This window comes from Aulostomus chinensis, chromosome 17 (assembly GCF_037954235.1).
Source record: "Aulostomus chinensis isolate RoL2024-O1b breed Wild chromosome 17, RoL_Achi_v1.0, whole genome shotgun sequence".
NCBI lineage: Eukaryota > Metazoa > Chordata > Actinopteri > Syngnathiformes > Aulostomidae > Aulostomus > Aulostomus chinensis.
In genome coordinates, this window is record NC_141336.1 from 12230326 (window position 1) to 12251943 (window position 21618).

Genomic DNA, 21618 nt, shown 5'->3' on the forward strand with positions numbered 1-21618 from the left:
CCAAGCCAACTGTCTTCACTCCCACCTAGTAAAGGGCTCCACAAGCTCATTTGCACTCTTTGAAACAGAAGTAGCGAAGTCATTCTTCACAAACAAAGATGGGCCGCCACGTCCTAAAGGTTAGAGACGTATATGGAAAGACTCTGGACAGGGAGGGAGGTAAACGCAGGGAATATCTCCTGAAGAAAGGCAGTCTAAATTTCTACTCTGGGATTAATTAAATGATTTCAAAGATACATTTAATCTGTGCTTTCTGTAGAAGATTAGCACACATGTACACGCAAACGCATGCATACAATTCCACGTCACATAAATGGCATTTATAGACTGTGCGGTGCCAAGCTCCTCATGGCACAGATGGTACAAATAGAGCAAGAGAGAGAGAAAGAAAGAGAGAGGAGAGCAGTGGAGAGAAAGAGAGAGAGAGACAGAGAGGCGACGAGAGAGGTCTGTGACACCTCTCTTCTCTGCCCACACTAAAGCTGCCTATTATCTAATCCTTCGCGCCACGGGAAGGGGGGATACAGGGATGGTCAGAGAAAACATAAAGTAGACGCCAGAGAGAGAGAGAGAGAGAGAGAGAGAGAGCGCAATCGTCATCATCACCAGAGGAGCTGGCGCTAACACAAGGCATCATTGTACTGAAGGAGTGAGGGAACTGCTCTCCCTGTCTCTCAGCCAAACCTAAAGCCAGGACCAAGGCAGCCAAGTTGAAGTGTGGCGGCGGCATGATTACAGTGGCAGGGTAGAAAATAGAACTGCACAGGACTTCAAATTACCACCACAAGTCAGGCTTGTACAATACAATGGAGCTGAGTAATGTGTGTGTTCTGCTCACAGTAATAAAAACCGTGTTTCAAGTAATCCCCCGGGTAATCCACAAACCTTGTAGTAAACATGCTTTTCTACCAACTGTTGAGAATTTGTGGACTATCTTGTTTCCAGGAAACGATATCGCTAAAATTACACGTGTTACTTAAACAAAATTCCATTAATGTGCTTTTCTTATTTTCCCACGTTATCATTAAAAACAACAAGTAGCCTGCACTTGTACTTTCTCGGAAGAGTTTCATCATGCAGCCTCATTCCCTCGCTGATGTGGAGGCTGCCACGCGAGGTGTAAGTCAAGTCATCAGGAGCCGTTACTTGCTCAAATACACGACACAGTCTACAGGAGAGGCGGGGATCAAACCATCGAACTTTCAGTTACTAGACAACCATTTGCAGGATTTAATAAAAAAAATATCAGGATCCTTTTCAACAAACTTGCCGGAGGAGCGTGTACATTAAATTTACCGGCAGATTCTTTTAACATAATGACAATAACAGCGACATGAACAAGAGAAATTTCTTGCGCTTGTTTAGGCTGAAGTTTGGATGTTGAAGATGTCAAAATTGGATTTTTTAATGTACTTGTGAAGATGTCTTAGCTTACAACGACCCAGTATTTGGTAACGAACAGTCTTGTGATGCAGAAAAGAATGCAAATATTGTGCTGTAGCATCTCAAACAGCATTAAATTACCCACAGATTCTCATTTTTAGACTGCAGTTGGGAGTTCACAGGCTGGATGGCAGGGGGCTGTGAGGAGTCTACATCTGGAATCGATTTTCTTCACAAAGAGGAATCAGTGCAATGTTACATAACTTTATATCTACAAATAGGTGAAATTCTTTGGAATACAATTAAAGGCATATACACATAAAGACTGCTGCAAGCGTTTGTGTGTGTGTGTGTGTGTGTGTGTGTGTGTGTGTGTGTGTGTGTGTGTGTGTGTGTGCATGAGCGTGCCTGTGGTAGGGGGGATTTTAGGGGGTGTTCACGGGAACTGCAGAAAAGAACAAGTAATAAAGTATCTGCAGAATCCATGACATTCCAGCTGTAGCAACTAACTTTCACACACACATACACCTGCAGAGTCCTACACACACACACACATTACACACTCTTCAACATTTTAACCAACACACACCCACCTACTGGCAGACTCAGTCATACAATCACGTTAAATACACATTTGCTGTGAAAACGTCATAAACTTCACTTGTCTTCTGTGTAATCCAGCCAAACAAGAACAGTTACGTATACTGACTTTGACATACTGTGCATTCTTCTACGTGATCCCAGTGACAGCTCAAACCCAAGACACACACACACACACACAGACACACACAGACATATCCTCCATGGACACAAATAGAACACAGCAGACTCAGACAGGGAGACATTACCAACCTGCTCTTTTTGTGGACGTGCAGTCCACATGTTGCTTTATCTGATCGATCCACAACAGGCTTCAATCACTGGACTCCGATACGGACACACACACACACACACACACACACTGAGCAGACAAAGAGCTGTGGTGGACAGCAAACAGTTGGCCCTAACTCAGTGTAATATGTGGCTACTGAGACGAAAAACTCACAGTGAACTCTCTACGATTCCCCAGAAAGGGAGGGGCGTCTGAAACTCTACACCAATCACAGCAGGAGATCCCGCCCACTGGCTATATTCATTGGATAGATATAAGTGCAGGGTGTTTTGGTGAAGTAGGAGGAGTCCCCTCGGGACAAGACACTGACATTCATCTGCCTATCATCTAACGACCACTTTCTCCCTGTTTCACATGTTTTCTCCACATTCTATTATTATATTTAACAATATGTACACTTTTGTAGCTGTTGCCTCTGAATCCATGCATTTATTTATTCATGTATTACACTTGACATCTGTTCCTGCTAAATGAACTCTTCTGAAAACTTTTTTTTTCAACATTCAATTGTATAGTATGGTATTGTATGTAAAAACTTTAAGAATGACTCATTGTCATTCATGGCGAAACTTAATTTTTTTTTATCTTATTGGTAACTGGGGAAGATGTATTTAATGTAAGACTAAAATGAGTATTACAAATGTGTTCAGTGCCGCTCCTGAGATGACATTCCTGTTATGAGCTCATTTGTTTGCATATTAGTTGTATCAGTATGTTTCATGGTTCTTAAACACATTTCGAAATAAAGCTTCAATCCAAAGAAACGTTCCCTTGACCTGCTGCTGAGTCCATCGGCAACCATCAACTCTCACCCTTTTCCAGGATTAAACTGATTAAAGATCTATTCTGCCATCTTGTGACAAAAAGCGTGTACTGCACAACTGACAGACAACAAACACCCTTGTGACAGAGACTTTAACCTGTGGTGTTCCACACCCTTGAACACAACAGCTCGGATACAATGACCACAAACAACAGCGCTCGAAAACGTTTAGGGAAACACTGTCGGAGCACGACGCAAAACTTTAATAATAAATGTTACATTTGTAGAGACATTCTCCACATGTCCGTTAAGTATCTATGTATCCATGAAGTCCTGTATTACCACAGAAACTGTCCAATTCAGCCACTTCTTTGTGTAAACAAGTGATTTCAGCTTGTTTAGGAGGCAATACCTCTGTGGCCATGAGCTCTAATTTGATTACACAGAAAAAACGTTCAAAGGTTGAAGTTTTAAATATTAAAAATGCATAAACACACACACACACACACACACACACACACACATACACACACACACACACACACACACACACATAAAGAAAAGTCTGCTACATACCAGATAAGATGAAATTTGTCCCAGCAGAGGCTAAGAACCACACAAACGTTCTTTTCGTGCCCTTCGATCGGTCTCACACAAGCTCTCTGACTTCCTTTTCTTCTGCTCTCTCTCCCTCTCTTCCTCACTCTGTCTCTTTCACGTCATGATTAAGTGGTCATAAACATAATGATGGTAAACAATTCAAAGGGCAGAAAGATAAAAAATGACCACATTTTATGTGACCCAGTGACTCCACATTCGTTAGAAAATATTAATGAAAACTTTACTCCTTTTTTGTGCTGTTTTTACCAATCGTATCTATGTCATGTGACCAAGTGTCTTCAAAATCAATACAAGAAGACAAAAGTTGTACTAAAGGACTGATTTCTATTCATCACCTTTTAGTATCTATCCATCCATTCTCTACAGCTTATCCTGTCCGGCCCCCCATTTTCCACTGCTCATCTATCAAAGCCGCCTTTGGGTGGGAGGCAATGTTCTCCCTTACCTCTCCCACATATCGCATATAGACAGACAACCATTCACACCTACGGTCAATTTAGAGTATCAATCAGCCTCGTCCTCGCTTGATGTCTTTGGACTGTGGGAGGAAGCTGGAGTACCAGAGAGAACCCACACAGGAACAGGGAGACTCCACAGAAAGATCCCGTGCTCGAGCCGGGACTCGAAGCCAGAACCTTCTTGTCGTGAGGCGGCAGTGCTGACCACTGCACCACCGAGCCGCCTCACCTTTTAGCATCAATACCAGAAATTGTGACCGAGTAAGACACACCTGTATTGATTTTCTATATCACAGTCCCTAATTTATTTCACAGCTATTCTATTTGAAAAAAGTCTTCTTTTCTCAATAGTGTCCATGTCATGTGACCAAGTGATTCCTAATTCCAGATAGGGCTACTCCTCTGGAAAATTAAGACACGCCTCTCTTATAATATTTCATTATATTATGGGTGAATATTTGAATACAAACTCCTTGTTTTATTTCTCAGTAGCGGTCATGTGTTGCGACCCGGTGACTTCAGATCAATACAAGATATTGATATCTGTCTGAAGTAATAACAAACAGTTCTTTATAAATCCGATTTTAGAGCCTTCTCCTTTTTAAATATTGATATTTTATGCAAAAATAATCTTTTTCAAATCAGTTTCCGTGTCATGTGACCCAGTGATTCCAAACCATATCGGATGTATAGTTGGAAGAACAGAATTGCTTTCAAAAGCAATACATAGTCAATGACACTTGGAGGCAGGTGCATGTGATGGAGCAGGTAGAGGAGAGCTCTCACCTCTCCTCACAGCTGCGCCCTCGCGAAAACAAATAAAAATCCTCGCCTCTTAATTAGTGCGGTCGCCAGTGTCCTCAGAGAACCTGCAGATGGCGTTGCAGTTCCGGACTCACTGCAGAACCCCCCACCCCCCACCCCCCCACCCCCAACCTCCATCAGCACCACTTCACCTGTCCATGATGTTTCCGCGCTGGGAGCCTGACTCCTCACTCTGGATACGCAGCACCACTGGAGGACCACATCTGGACCTCAAGGTCTCTGTCAACATCAACGACTTTGCCGCACTTCGCTTTCATCTTTTTTTCGGTTGCATGACTCCAACTGCATGCTGACAATGCGTCGGTCCTACGTGGTGCTCGTGGCTTTTATCAAACTGTCTCCGTTCCGTCATACGGTATTTATTTTCACGTTGGCTGTTGTTTATCCTCTTGTGTTTGGCTGAGTTTGAGAGGACACCCCAGCTGCCGCATCTCCACGACCCTGCTCCTGACTCATGTTGCACAAGTCGGCTCTTGCTCCACTCTTTTGGTTCGATGCCCAAACGGTGCCGGTGAGAAAGACCTTGCACAAGAAGAATCCCTTTCTTTTGTTCTCCATCCAGATCGCATGTGGATGCTGCAAAGAAAGGATGCAAGAACTGACTCCAGATATTTTAGATGTGTGTTTCTCTGCTACATCTGTTTGACTGGAATCACTGGTTATTCAGTAAATGACACCATCAGCATCAATGGACCTATTCAGAATGAGGTTTGCTGAAAAAGTGGAGAGTTCGACCTCAGAAGAAGCGTAATGTTGCCCCCCTTCTCATTTGATAACTGTGACAGACATTCACCTCCACTGTAAACAGGACTCCTTCAAGATTTACGCATTTTGGTTTTACGCACAACATTACTTCTGAAACTTTTGAGGTGAGGATGGAAGGAAACGGCTCCAAGTGGTTTAAGGAGTCCCCGACCCAGAGTGACTTTCAGGGCCAGGCGCGGTCCCGTGAATAACCGCGGTGACAGCATGCCCTCCTGGCCCAATTTGTCGGAGTGCCTCTCTCATAACTGCAGCTGGGAGGAGACCGCTAACGCCTCGTGGAACAATGACATTGTCCTCCCTCCCCTTAATTACTACTCAATCCCCCTCCTCACTGTCATCACCACCGCATGCACGCTGCTCTTTCTGATCGGGGTGGCCGGCAATGTCATGACCATTTTGGTGGTCAGTAAGTACCGGGACATGCGCACTACCACTAACCTGTACCTGTGCAGCATGGCGGTGTCAGACCTGCTCATTTTCCTCTGTATGCCTCTTGACCTGTACCGCATGTGGAGGTACAGGCCCTGGCGCTTCGGGGACGCGCTCTGCAAATTATTTCAGTTCGTTTCAGAGTCATGCACCTACTCCACCATCCTGAGCATCACCGCGCTCTCAGTTGAACGTTACATGGCGATCTGCTTCCCGTTGCGCGCAAAGGCTTTGGTTACCAAAAGGCGTGTGCGCGCTCTCATCCTTCTGCTGTGGACTGTGTCTTTATTGAGCGCCGGGCCCGTGTTTGTCATGGTAGGGGTTGAGCAGGACAGTATGGGACCCCCACATTATTACACAGAGACGAATAAGACTAACTTCGATCTCCTGGAAGACGGTGACACCCGCGAGTGTAAAATGACGCACTACGCCGTGGAGTCAGGTCTAATGGGTGCCATGGTGTGGCTGAGTTCGGTCTTCTTCTTCATGCCGGTGTTCTGCCTCACGGTGCTCTACAGTCTCATCGGTCGCCGTCTGTGGCAGAGACACAGAGAGACAAACATCAGCTCGTGTGTGGCTCACAGGGACAAAAGCAACAGGCAGACCATTAAGATGCTGGGTAAGATTACGCACGATGTTACGCATGATAATGTACATCAACCATTTAATACACCGTTAGAATTACACTCAATCGATCTCCATACCCCTCCTCTTCCTCTCCCACCTTCTCACGTTCTCCTCCTCCTCCTATTCATCTCCTTCCAGTGGTGGTGGTCTTGGCCTTTGTCCTGTGCTGGTTGCCGTTCCACGTCGGTCGATACCTGCAGTTCCGATCGCTTGACGCTCCTTCCCCGCTGCTGTCCTTGTTGTCCGAGTACTGCAGTTTGGTGTCCGTGGTTCTTTTCTATCTGAGTGCCGCCATCAACCCCATCCTCTATAACACCATGTCCTGGAAGTACCGCGGCGCAGCGGCACGCCTGTTCGGCCTAACTGACAACCAACCGCCGCGGGCCCGCACAGCCAGTACGGTGAAAGGAGACGGTTCTAACGGCTGGACGGAGTCCACGGTCAGCTTTTAGACCATTAGCCTTGTAATCTAAGTGTTTCACAAAAATATGAACCTAACTGAGCAGTGATGGAGGCTTGGAACTGAAGGATGAGGGAAAACATGCTCTTGATTCTGTCAACATGCACCAAAAGAGCTTTTTTTTCTTTTTTTTTTTGCAAACAGATCATTTTCTTTGCTTTTTTTTAAAGAAAAAATCTTGTCAACTGTTCACACGTGCTGGTGGAGTGCAAATTATCCTCAAGTGCTTCTTACATTGATCCAAATGTGAACAAAACGGGTGCGCATCATGCCCATTAGACACACGCACGCACACACACTTACACACTTACACACTTACACACACACACACACACACACACACACACACACACACACACACACAAACTAATATGAGACATGTTACATTTCCCAATCAATATATTGTATTGATATTCTGGATGACAATGAAAGCACTGTAGAACTTTGGGAAGTTAGCGTTCCAATCTGTGTGCTTGTGATAGACTGAGAGAGAGAGAGAGAGAGAGAGAGAGAGAGAGAGAGAGAGAAAGAATGTGTGTGTGTGTGTGTGTGTGTGTGTGTGTGTGTGTGTGTGTGTGTGTGTGTGTGTGTGTGTGTGTGTGTGTGTAAATATATCAATATCTGTTCTGTTGGATGTGATTTATGTAATTTCATGGACTCGGACTGTGAAAGTGCAGTTATACATCATTTTTCTTGTGCTGAACTGTGCACCGAGGTGAAGTTGGGTTGATCTGATGAAGATGAGCTGGATGGAATTGAAGGAACGTTCCTGAAATGAAAAGAATTCATCATTTCTCTACATCACTGACACTTTGTCTTTAGTTACATAATTTATTCTTGATAGATAATCTCAATCAAGCTGCAGTTCTCTTTACAATTTATCTTCAAAAGGGTAAATTTATTCATATATATCGAGTGCATTCAGAAGGCATCAGGTCTGAATAAAAATTCTAGATTCTATATCTCTGTGGCCATAAAAGCATCTGATCTCTGTGCCATTGACATACATTGTTGATTTTCTTACATCATCAACGTTTGAACCACCTCAGGTCTACTGACATCAGTTACCTTGATAGGACACACAGGGCTTTGTCTCTTCAGCCATGTTGGGTTCAGATTTATAGGTTTGCAGTCAATTTGTTCACTTGTGGACCCCTCAGAGGCCTTTATACCTAATTTGAGGAAATCCCCTCCAGGTATCGTTGAGATATCGTGCTACCGAGAAAGGGATGGACAGACCACCCCAAAACGTAACACCTGGGATGTGTACCTGTGTGGAGGCATTCAAATATCTTGTGGTCACAAGATATAAGTGGTCCCTAAAAGTTAATGAAGTTGTTGGAACAAGTCGTAGCACGTGGCCACAAATGAGTACAATTTTTGGGTACAAACTACATCTTGTGGCCACAAGTAAAACAAAGTGTGGGAACAGCTTGTGTCTTGTGGTCATAAAAAAACGATATTTCTCCCTCACTTTGGCATCTTTCATGAGTCATCAAAAAAACCACCAACAACAACAACGTCCATCTTTCTCACCTCTGCAAAACTCCGTCTAAAGGGGCGCTTGAAGTTTTAGCTGCCGTGTTGTTTCACGTTGGTACGAGCTGTTCCTTAATCTGTTCAGATCAAAGGTTCAAATGCACAATGTAAATTTGGCATTTTTTACCTCTGTTGTTTACTGCCTTGTGAGAGGTTTGAATTTTAAATGAGTGAATGAATGTAATATAGGCTATATGATGTCACATCCGATCAGAAATGTCCTAAATTAGTCAAAGAGGACAACGTCAACAAAATGTCACATTTAGATCTTATACCTGTTTTAAATTGAAAGTAGATGCTTTGTAGTGCTCGGCCTAAATCACCATTGCAGCCTCCTAATCTGCTTTGGAGTTCAAAACATGGCCTCCTGGTTTCTACGAATGTGGGCTGACCTAATTAATGTATCTGACCGTGGGCTGCATTCTGATGTCACAACATAGTATCTGTGACTCTACAAGATGTTTACTGATTAAAAGAATAAAAATGTCTTTTCTTGTGTTTGTTTTATGAACTTGTGAATGCATGGGGTAGCCTGGGGGCAGCCAGGGGAGTCCTGCTTGTCAGAGCTGCCAGCTTGGTTGACTCATGCGTCCACCCAGCCAATTATATTTTTTTCCAGCAAAAGTAAACAAAATTAACCAAAAAACATGGAAAGCCAACCAATCATGTGACGCCAGGGTCTGAGAGGGAACAGGGTGACCAATCAGATATGAGGTGTAGTTAGTGCCACCCTGGACACTCGTCTTCTATCGTCACCCCTGGTTGTTAAGTGTCTATGATGATGAAAAGCTGATGTTTCGCCAAAGTGACACTTGAATGTCTACATAATAAAGCGGTTATTCATTTAACTCTTGCTTCCATTTTGTTACCTTCTTAAAATAATTGCCTTAGCCATTTTCGATCCTCTTTTTTTTGCTTAAATCAACTGCATTTTTGTGTGTGCGTTTTATTAAAAACTTGGAAAAATGACTAAGGCGATTATTTTATAAGGCGACGATGTTTCAGTCAAGACAAGTGGTGGATGGACGGATCGACACAGCGAGGCCGTGCCCTTATAGCAGATCCAGGTCAGTGGGTGTAAACGCATCCGCTCATGAGACGCTCTGCACATTCTTGAGCTATTAACCTGCGCTCTTGCAATTTTGTTGACATTTAAGAACCACATAAGTACTTTACATTTCATCCTCAAACTTCAGTGTCAGAATGACACCAGACTGGATTTCTCCTCGATGTCACAGCTACTTCAAAGATAAAGGAACCGGTGCATCTGACTCTGATAATATGATGTTTGCTTTACCTTGAAATAGTTCACTAGGGGTCATTTTCTAAGAGATATTAGTAATCACTGGGGTAAACACATTTCTTAGAACAAAATTAAGATATACTGGCAGCACTTTGTTTGGTTCTCACCTACTTAATCATACGCAATTTGAAATACATGCAAAACTAAGGGACAGCGCCGCTGCAGGTCGAGAGGAAATCAGCATACAGTGCAGCAGTATGATAATAACAGAGATAATAACATCTGCAATGCACTCGTCTGGATGTAGCAGGCACACGCACTGGAAACACATTTATATCATCTGGCATAAGTCAAAGCGCCCACTGTACCTCCTAGTAAAACTATATTGTTTATTATAACCCTTTTATGACAACCATTAATTATCACTAAGCTGCAAGGAGGATGAAACCCTTGCTAACTTTCAACAATAAATGTCAAGGATTTGGCGTCTCATATAACACAATGCTGATAAAGAGTATACTGTATTTGTACAAGCACGGATGAATAATGACACACACAATAAAACACACACCTGGTAATCAAAGTCAGAAAAAAAATTAAAACATTTATTGGGCATAAATATATTATATATACGCTACCGATACAGTTACGTCTTACATACATAGGGTAGTATTTGCAAAAAATCTATACATTAAAATTGATATGGCAGTTCTTTTATATAATGCATATGAAATTGTCTAACATTTACAATACAAGAAGAAATGCATGAATTTCTTTTTTTTTTTTTCAATTTGTAGACCATGACAACATTGGAATGTTTCGTTGTTTTTTTTTTTAATTGTGAGGTAAAAATATGTTTCTGGTTTTTTTCTTTTTTGTCGTTGCTTAAAAAATAGTTAAATACCTGTGAGTCTCTGTACGTTTGTCAGATCGCCAATCTCTCAGTCAAAATCTCTACTTACTGTAAAACGTATAAAATATAACAAAAACAAAGAACAAAAAAAAAAAAAGAAAGAAAAATCTGATCAGAAGGCACAGATGTGGGGTTGCTGGGCAAAATAAAAAACAAAAACAAAAAAGATCTCATTGTCTCTCAATGTTTGAAATACCCCACCAAATATGCAGGACCTGCAAGTTGGGTGGGTGGGGAAGAATGGTCGATAAAATCACCAGCATTAAGAAAACAAAAACAACAATAAGCACATAAAGGGAGTACCCTGCCCACAGTCTTTCAGTGAACACTGTGTTAACCTTGGGTTCTTCAACACTTAACATGACTGGCCTGACCTTTGCCTGACCTGCTCTCCAATCGGGGCATCAAGGCTTGAAAAAAGGGGGACTTAGAGGGTCGTGGCCGGGCAACGACACATCAGCGGTTCAGGACAGGACACCTCACACGTGACCTGTCCACTACAATGCAACAGGCAAGACGCGCCATGAGCACATCTGAGAAAAAGAGGAGGGAAAAAAAAAAAGAAAAAAAAAAAAGGACACCGTTAATTCTCCCTATGAAACTGTAGTTTGCATTCTTCGGGGAGAACGGTGCCGGTTGAGATGCACAGAAGCGTGCACCAGTAATGCCAATGTCACAGTGACGCAGCAACGTAATCATGAATGTAACAGACGGCATTTGGCAGTAGTGTTTGGAACATAAAACGTGGGATTGCATGTCTCCTCTCACTCGGAGCCTCATCAAGACTAATGCTCGGCATAAAAAAGTGCTTCAAATCTGTTAGTCATAATGTATTTACCATCTTATTCTATAGCTCTATAGATATCTCTGTATATCATCTCTTAGCAAAATACTGGATACAAAATACTCACTACTGCTATACCAGCACTAGCCTGAACAAGAAATCGTCAATATATTTGTTATCTGCCTGAAATCATTGTATGATTGTTTTGCCTTTTTTTTCTCTTTTCTTTTTTTTTTCCTTTTCAGTGTGAAATCAGGTTCGGTTAAAAACTCTCCTCTGAAAGGGGCTAAACATTTCAAAATGGCACATTATGCTTTACAACCCCCCCCCCCCCCCAAAAAAAATAAAAATAAAAATAAAAAGATAATATGACAAGAAGCATAATCACAGATCAAGTTATTTTTTTCCTTTTCAGAGAATAATAGTAATAATAATAATAATAATGCTGTGTAGTTACAGAAGAATATCACAGAACCCTTTAGACAACTGAAAATCTAGTGGACAGGAGAAGGCTGCACTTTGGCAATAAAACAGTAAAATGATATCAGAAGCTTTGTTATAACACTAGTCAGAACAAAACAAACAAAAAGAAAAAAAGCCAAAGGAAGCAACGTTTTCTCCAGATACAGATGACTTGAACTGACCCTTAGGCCCGGCTTTGCTACATGTCTCTCTAAGCGTTACTACTCGGCTGAGCGAGGCCGAAACAGGAGATGAAAATAAAATTAAAAAAAAAAAAAATACACCAATACATATGCATTTGGTTACATGTTTTAAAATGATAACTGTAATGTATGGACTGATGGGCTCCCAACAGCTGTAAAGAGAAATACTTAAAGGGTTACTGAGATAAGGAATGCTGGCCTTAATCATACAATCTAACATACATCCATTTTTTTTTTAAATTGAAAGAAAAAAACATGCTACAAGGAAAAAAATTAGTATATAACTACACTTGTCTCTTTATCTTTAAACAATAAATAAATGAAGATTGCACTGTAATTGGCATGTAAAGTACTGTATGCAAATATATAGTATAAATAAAACCTACAAAAGAACTCTACCTTAACTTTCCCATCAACTTTGGCAAAGGTATTTTGAGCTAGTAAACGACTTTTGCTTACTGACATACAGGAGCAAGGCACAGCATTGACAGAGGACAAGACACAGCATCCAAAAAAATGAAAAAGAGAGAGAGTGAGCGAGCGAAAGGGGGGGGGTCAGAGAGAAACAGAGGGGCTAATATGACAGCGACGGGGATAACAGGATTAGATCTCCCCTCTGTAAGGCCTTATCCCTGAGGTACGTTACAGGCTGCCAATCGGAGCTCAGCGGCGGGGCTAAACTAGTGCTCTGCCCCTCCTTCACCTCCCCTTTATCTTAGCACACCATCCTCCCCCAAACACCCCACTAACAGAAGTGGACACTAAAGAATCATACAGGTCAGGCTGACCTCTTTGGATCATCAGGGTGTGTGTGTGTGTGTGTGTGTGTGTGTGTGTGTGTGTGTGTGTGTGTGTGTGTGTGTGTGTGTGTGTGCGGAGCGTGTGTGTGTTGAGCTGTACCTTGGCTTTCGAGTTGGGGGTAAAAGGAGGGTTTGGGAGTCGGGGTGGGGGGGTGGGGTCAGGAGGTGTAACGTGTATCAGAATGCCCTGTTTTGTTGAGTTGTGTCCTGTCAAAGGCTTGTTTGGTTAGTGAACATTAGTTCAAATCCCCAGAGAATATGTTCATCTAAGGAGAGACCACGGACTTGCTACTGCTCTGATTACATGTCAATAAAGCACCTTTAAATAGAGGGAAAGAAAGAAGAGAGGAAGAAGGTAGTGCACGGGCAGAAGGATTGGATGGACTGAAAGCAAGAGAGAAGCAGCCAGAGCAAAAAGTTGACAGCACGTAATCGTGGATGGGTAGAAGGGATGGGATCACTCTTCAAATCCATCCATTCACAGACGTGCTAGAAGGGGAAACTACAAATTTAGCACTGCTCTGGCTAGCGCCTGGCTAAAGTACGGCGACGTAAAGCTCGCACTAACTCCTAATGGCTTTCCTCGTTAACAAAACACACACACACAACTCTGAGAAGCGGGGCTAGCTGACAGGCTGTTAGCACCTCTGGGTGTTTGATGCTATGAGCATATTGCTACTAAAGCTAAAGATAAAGAGGCTGGAGCAGTGGTACTTGAGATGGTACAATATGGACCGACAGCTCAATGAGAGCGTGTTAAATGCTCAGCCGAGCCCTTTCACGACCTTTCACGATCCAAGCCTTGTTAAAAGCCAGTTTATGCCCCACATTTAAATACCTGCTAAAGTTTGTATTCTGATCCAAGACCAGTTAGTAAGGGCTCCTTCAACTGTAAGCAAGACTTGCAGAACTGATCTCAGAGAATGTGAGCACCTAGAGACAACTCTTCCTCTTTCACACTGTACTTCAGAACTTAAATTGCCGTCACTTATATTACATCACTTCTATAGCATCATAGATATTTGTTGTCATATATATTGTGTCTCATATATATATGTGTATATATATATACATATATGTGTATATATATACATATACACATATATATATATATATGTATATATATATACACACACATATATATATATATATATACACACACACACACACATATATATATATATATATATGTGTGTGTGTGTGTGTGTGTGTATATATATATATATATGTGTGTATATATATATATTCTGGTTTTCCATTCTTTTGTAGTTATAATAAAATCACAGGATAGCAGCATCTTACACCACACATGGATTGCATCACTTTGGTAGCTGAACAAGTGAGTGATTGAAAAAGCTGAGTAAATATGTGAATGATGTCTTCCGGGGGGATGTGTGTCATTGTCACTGCATGAGTGCGATTGCTTGTGTGTGTGTGTGTGTGTGTGTGTGTGTGTGTGTGTGTGTGTGTGTGTGTGTGTGTGTGTATACCATATCAGTTTTTGTGTGTGAGAGCAGGTGCATATTCCATAAACTGACTGACAGCCTGTAGAGTAGCAACCCAAAAAAAAAGAAGAAATAATACAGTATGAACAGCTAAAGCTTTGAATGCCTAGACTGGAATATGGCTGAATGAATAAAGACTGCAGCAAAAAAAAAAAAAAAAAAAAAAAAAATCAAATTAAACATTGAAAAACACAACAAATAAAGTAAGGCAATGACCATCAAGAAATATACACGTTCTCTAATTGAATATGATTGTAGAAGATACAAAATAAAAACATGCAAGTCAGTCTGAGGAGTAACTGCTCACAGCTATTTTAAGGCTTGATTATCAGTTTTCTTTCCCAACAGAGGTACAGCTAAGACAGGGCTTCCCTCGACAGAAATCCGTAACAGGACAGACAATGATACAAAGACAACAGAGACAAATGAGACTGAACTGAGTGAAGGCAGAATACAAGAAGGAACGATGCGAGGAAAGCCTGAATCCATACTTTGACTAAGAAAACATACAAAGCCTTAGAAGTACATCTCAAGTGTTTGTTTTGATTTCATTCGGTTCTTTCATAGATGATTTTTTAAAGTTTCTCTTTGATTTTGCTTTCTCTTTCTATCCTATAGTTAAAATTCCCTCACTTCATGAAGAAGTACTGTAGCAAGCAGGCGATGAGGATGGAGAAACCCGCAAACACGCACACAATCAGTGCTGCGAATCGCTCATCACTAGAGATCAAGCCTGCCCCTTTGCCCGTCTTCACGGCGCACAGCTCTCCCGATGATGCTGTCTCCTGGCGACGCAAGGTGAACAAGGAGGAGGGGCTAAGTGGTCCGCACAGTTCCTGGCATGTATCCTGGCAACGGCGGCAGGCGCCCACACGGAAACGATAGTCTGTGTTGCCCTGGAGGCCAGGGAATTGGAACACACCCTCCTCTCCCTTAAAAACCTGGATGTTGACAAACAGAATAAACTGGCAGTTAGCAGGTTGTGATGATGCTCACTTCCCCAAACTGGCACATGCTTGTCAGTAGGTGAGTTGTGGGAAAGAACTAAAATATGAACGATATTTGATTAAACATGAGTCAAACCCATAACACCAAGTTCTGTCATCAAGTTGTAAATATTTGGATAAAGAGATGTGGCTTCAGGCCTCCAGTTATACAAGGATCACAAATAAACTTGACTTGGAAAACACTGAAAGAGAAAAGAGTGACTGAAGGTTGAATGAACATTAGTTACAAAAGCCTGTTTGGTAACAAGGAGTAGCAGGTTTTTATCCTGTAAAAGCCAAAGTATCTGCATCTGCTTATTCCAGGTGACAGGCGAGGGAGAGTTAATCACTTGGCTGGGCATCTTCCTCATTCATTCAAGTATAAAGGTGAACTTTGTTATTTGTCTATGTTTTTTATTAATGTTTTATCTTGAAAGGTTACTGGAACTGACTTTCTGAGAATACAAGAAAAAACATCCATAATGTATTTCAAAGCAGCAGAAGGAAAAAGTGTGTTTTCTCCCTAAGATGCACTGATTTATCTACAGAGTAACCTGACAAAGAAATTGACGAAATAGAAAGTAGATATAGTGAGAATGCGAAAGAATACAAGTAGATTAAAAGCTAAATTCCATAAGAAAAGTTCACGAGTACATTTGAAAAGCAGCATCACAGATTGGTATTGAAAAGCACAAATAATACAATCAGCAAACACGCATAACACACACAGCTGTGCTTTTTGTCTGCTCGTGAACTTGGGCTGTGTGGCAGTTCAATAAAAGAAAGTAAAACAGCCTGAAGACAAATCTTTTTGTCTGCAGTCTATGAAGTCTGCTCCATGCCAGCCACCACATCCCATATTTCCTTGTGCAGCCAAAGTTATTTTCAAGTCAATACAATAAAACAGTACTGGTACTGCGGACGACCTCCAGTTTCAGCAGCTGCATCCCTCCAAGGGGTAACAGACAACTGAGAGGCTCTATATGTATGAGGGAGAGAGTGTGTTCATGTTCAAATATGTGTCTACGTGTGCAGGTGGCTGAGTGTCCTGAAACAGCTTCTCCATCAGTGCAGATGAAATTTTTAACCCCCAGGGGAGATTAGAAAATATCCTTGTCACCTCCCAGATTTTGACAAAAATAAATATAATATGAAATAAATCTATGACTTGACGTGCTGGAACTCTCATTTGACTTGTGTGTGTGTGTGTGTGTGTGTGTGTGTGTGTGTGTGTGTTGCCCAAACACACCTGTTTGTATTCTGACTCGCGTCCTACCAGCACCTGGAGCACGTAGCTCACAGGATCCCCTCTCATTGGTGGAATTGTCTCCCATGTGATCTTACACACGTTTCCCTCCAGTTGGTGCACTCTGGGAGCTGTTAGGTACAAAAAAAGTAAATGCGTGACAATTTTATACTTAAAAAAATACAATATGACAACAAATATACTATTAAAATTTAGTAAAACGTGAGTTTTGTTTGACCTAAATAAGCGATAGATTAGTTAATACTATTACTCTTTATTAGTTGTTTCAACAGGCTTTTCTTCTTCTGGCTTTTTCTTAATTTAAAATTTCCTGTATTACCAACACTGCATTAATTTTGTGCATTATTAGATACATCCTCTTTTTGTGCATTGTTAATGAAATAACCAGATATATTCATGTAGTTTTCTCATCTCCTCTCTTACATTGTTCATGCAGATGCAGTATTAATGGCTTTACATAAGCTGTTTAGACCCTTGAAGGTGTAATGTGTCTCTTCTGGATATTTTGGTAGGTAACTGTGCTTCCTGTTCCCAACTTCATTCGTTCCCATAATGCTGTGATTATATTATTGGAGAGGATAATAGTGACTGTGATTACTGTCGCTATAACAAGCAACCGCCTCGTTGTTGACAGAAAAGGCCAAACGGCTGCTAATAAAGACTATGGTAAACATGTCGACAGCCACACAAAAAAACAAATGTATGTAATCCCACATTACTGTGATGCCCAAGTGTGTTTACCTTTGAGAGCAGGGGGTACAGACTTGGTGGTGCAGAAGGTATGTGTGTCAGAGAAGGGACCCTCCCCAGCATCACTGATAGCCTGTATTCTGAAACTGTAGTTGCTGGACTCAGTCAATCGCTGCACCTTGTAGGTGTGGCTGGGTCCACGGTAGATGGTCACAAACCTGGAGAGAGAGAAAGAGGGAGGGAGAGAGAGAGAACGAGAGAGAGAGAGAGAGAGAGAGAGATATCTTTCATTCTTCATTCAAGTACAGTGCAAAACCCATCAAGCGCTACGATGGAACCGGCTCACATGAGGACGGCCCCAGGAAAGGAAGACCACCTCTGCAGAGGAAGTGTCTCCTCTGCTGCTGAGGATGAGTTCATCTGAGTCACCAGCCTCAGAAATCACAAGTTAACAGTACCTCAGATGAGAACCCAGATAAAAGCCTCACAGAGTTCTAGTAGCTGACACGTCTCTACATCAACTGTTCAGAGGAGACTGAGCCGATCAGGCCTTGATGGTCTAACAGCTGCTAAGAAACTACTAGTGAGGAAAAGCAACAAGCAGAAGAGATTTGCTTGGGCCAAGAAACTCAAGGAATGGACATCAGACCAGTGGAAATCTGGGCTTTGGTCTGATGAGTCCACATTTAAGTTCCACCCATCATGTCTTTGTGCGACGCAGAAAAGGTGAACGGATGGTCTAAGAGACCTTTAAAGGAGACAATGATGTTGCTTACAGGAAGCAAGAAGAGTTCAAGAAAGCGATTGTGGTTGGATTTATGAATGCACTGTAAGAATACTGACAGGTCATAGTCATAAATCTACTGAAAGCAAGCTGCAAAAAAAAAGAAAAAATATTTTTGGCTCATAGATTAACAGATTGCTGGACTGAACTGGAGATAAGTGAGTAAATGAGTGAGTCAGAAAAAAGGATTTGAACTAAAAACAGAGGTTGTTTATCTCACTTATCGACACTCGGCGACCACAGGGCAAAAGTTGGAAAGGAAGAGAAGACAATGAGTCAAATTAAGAGATGAGAGGAGACAACGGTGGTGGGAGAGAGTCTGAGGAGGATACGGAGGGGAGGGAGAGGTGGTGTTAACTGGTAATTACACACGATGATGGAAGATGTGCTGTGAGGCAATGGAGGAGAGTGTGAGAGAGGTCGAGGTTTAATAGAAGGCCGTAACTCTAGATGAGCTCTATATGTGGCTGGACTACAGCGGAGTGATATATGGTGGGCCTGTATAGATAAATAGATGGATAGACAGATAAATGGATAGATGAAAAGATAGATAGATCATAAGATGCAAATAGCCAGATTATCACTGTGACCCCTCCTCAATCGGACAGAGCCAGGAAGCAGAATACAAACAATTAACACGCAGCACAATCATCAGGACACATTTAATGAGATTAACCGCAGCCTTGGTTGGGCGCCAAACAGTCGACCGATCAACCACAACAAGCGGCAGAGAACAGCAGAGACGGAGGAGGCAGCAGCAGACACAGACGTGTTACTCACTCATGAGAATGAGAATACACAAAATAATTTCATTTGTTTTGTTTGTGTCCATATTGTGTCGCCTGTACTTGTGGCGCTTTGTTGTGTGTAATCAATGCATTGTTTAAAAGCCTGCGATGATTCAACACACACACGCACAAACACAAAAAGTTGAAACATTTATTTCGGAAGACCATTATTTTACCTTCAAACGAGAGCGGGATCTTAAAAGCTTTTCTGTCATGATTTTTCAGAGAATGTCCAAAAAGAAATCTCTGTCTTTAAACAGTTTCATAAAGGTTTTTGGTTGTTGTTGTTGTTGTTGTTTTTTTAATAGAATTGCAAAGTTAACAAAAACATTTACCTCCAGCCTAATTTCTAATTAGGAATCTAATCTAGGCATTTTATGGACCTGGACACACCCCGAGTAGATGCATCTGAAATAAAGATACACGTATGTTGTTATTTTTGATATATTAATCAGATTCACTAAATGGAATCACTGATTCAAACATAGTAACTTTGTCTTTAATCAGTTATTGACTTATATCAATGAGCTATAATGACAAATTTCAGCACGAGAGACAAAGAAGGGACCAATTGTTTTTCATCAGAAAAACACAAATGTATGTGTTAAATAAAAGACGGTGGCCTAAATGGACTGATGACGTGAAAGGAGGACAGAACTTTGAGGGGGCTGTAAGGCAGAAGAAAAGGGGTGGAAGGTTAACAGCTGAACAAAAATAAGCAATAGAGATCTTTTTTTATTTTATTTTTAGGAAAGTGCAACCAATTTTCTCTGCTGGTCCCTGGTCTTCAACCTGCCACCTCATCTAAAGCCCTGGGTTAAAAGGTTGAAGCCTTTTTAGACTGCACTACTCATGTTGCCATGGAATCCATGTAAGAACTCCTGTCAGAATGCATTCTGGGTAATACAAATTAGGACAATTTGAAATGAGAAAAATCAACAGGGCAAGCTTTTAACGGGCAATAGCAGAGTAACTGAGGAAAGCAAGAGGAGGACAGAACGTGAGCTTCACATCTGCATAGAGGGAGATAAGAAAATAAAAAAATCAACTCAGGCTGAGGTGGAAAAGGAAGTAAAGAGAGGGAATTCAATATTGACGACCTAAGAAACACTGGCCTTTATCATCTTGAATGGAGGCATGTCCGTGTGGTTTGGAGAAAACAAAAAAGATGAGGTGAGATTCATGGGGGGGGGGGGGAGATTTATTTCTCAAGAGGTCTAAATGAGGTGAAGTTACCTTTCGCAAAAATAAAAGAAGATGAATTCAAATGCATTAGAAGGCAAGAGACAAAGAAAGTGAGACGGTCAGGGACAGCCAAAGACCAACAATGGAAAGGCAGTTAAGGGTATTTGATCAAAAATGACACTGATTAATGTTATTAGCAAAATTGGAAATTATATTGAAGTTCGTTATTCAATATGTTTGTTTACACAGCTAAATATTTCTGATGTCTGTACTTATCATTTCAAAGAATCTTTCCAATCTCCTTTGAGATATAGTAATCATCTGGTTGCCATAGCAAGTGAAGCAATAATGAAAACTGCAGCCAATTCGCTGCAATAGAAAGTCATGAGAAAGCAAAAAGGAGCACAGGAAGAGCTCTGTTTTCTATTCTCCATCAACCCATGAGGGAAAATATCTGGATTTTAAGTTCTGATTGTTCCATACCAGTTGTGTCCGACTTGTTCAGTGCAGAGAATGTGCTTTTACAGCTTCTTCTCTGGAAACAACCACTCGCTGCAGCCAAAAATTATATTATGGGGGCTGTGAGAGTGAAACGAAATTGTGATGTTGTAGGACAGCTAAACAATGAGCTGAAACAATGAGCTGAGACTCACTCAGAGCTGTAGAACCGGTAGAGAATTTGCTGCAGGTTCTTTACAGTGAGGAAGGACCTAAGGACCTTTTGTCTAATTAACTTGATTAGAAAACAAAAAGAAAATACTCTGGCCGGACTAATGATAAATTAGAGGCCAATTTAAGACGACTGTTGAGCTCAAACTAAAAGCCAACATGGGACACACAAACCCAGGCCCCCGCTTCTATACAAGTTCAACCACTAAGGCCACCAATGTTGTTTACAGTCTAACAGGATATTAAAAATTGAACACATAAATGACTACAAATACCAATTTGTTGGTGCCAAGTTTGAATTAATTCACTCCTGAGGTATGGCAATCCTGCGAGGTGACTGATTTTCAAAATAAAAAATATTTTAAAATCCTCTTTGATTCCTAGTGGATGTTTGTGCCAAATTTGAAGAAATTAATACAAGGTGTTCCTGAGATAATAAACTAACAATAACGGGGAGGATGAGCAATCTGACAACATATAGTCTCCAGTTCATGGCATAAAGCATTCACAAACTTGCAAACGCCCATATTTATGCATTGCTGAATATAGTTGCAAGCATGCAGCGTATATGATATTT

The 21618-nt window shown here is 41.5% G+C and overlaps 3 protein-coding genes across 4 annotated transcripts in view; 1 reads left to right on the top strand and 2 right to left on the bottom strand.

Moving 5' to 3' along the window:
• Positions 1 to 2414, bottom strand: part of pld1a (phospholipase D1a) — a 36023-nt gene extending 33609 nt beyond the window's left edge. Inside the window, exon 1 of the mRNA XM_086182563.1 lies at positions 2236 to 2414. The gene's annotated coding sequence lies outside the window, so the exon portion shown is untranslated. The remainder of the gene's footprint in view (positions 1 to 2235) is intronic.
• A 3497-nt stretch (positions 2415 to 5911) lies between these two features.
• ghsra (growth hormone secretagogue receptor a) lies at positions 5912 to 7479 on the top strand. The gene is made up of 2 exons (XM_086183040.1): positions 5912 to 6755; positions 6902 to 7479. Exons 1-2 carry the CDS (start codon positions 5912 to 5914, stop codon positions 7213 to 7215), a joined length of 1158 nt encoding a protein of 385 aa, XP_086039166.1. The 3' UTR covers positions 7216 to 7479.
• Positions 7480 to 14391: 6912 nt separating this feature from the next.
• fndc3ba (fibronectin type III domain containing 3Ba) overlaps positions 14392 to 21618 on the bottom strand; it is a 98458-nt gene continuing 91231 nt past the window's right edge. For both annotated transcript variants that reach the window (XM_086183036.1, XM_086183037.1), the window contains exons 25-27: positions 17667 to 17833; positions 16908 to 17035; positions 14392 to 15613 (exon numbers count right to left, since the gene is read on the bottom strand). In XM_086183036.1, the coding sequence (XP_086039162.1) occupies positions 15302 to 15613; positions 16908 to 17035; positions 17667 to 17833 (607 nt within the window). In that variant the 3' untranslated portion in view covers positions 14392 to 15301. The remainder of the gene's footprint in view (positions 15614 to 16907; positions 17036 to 17666; positions 17834 to 21618) is intronic.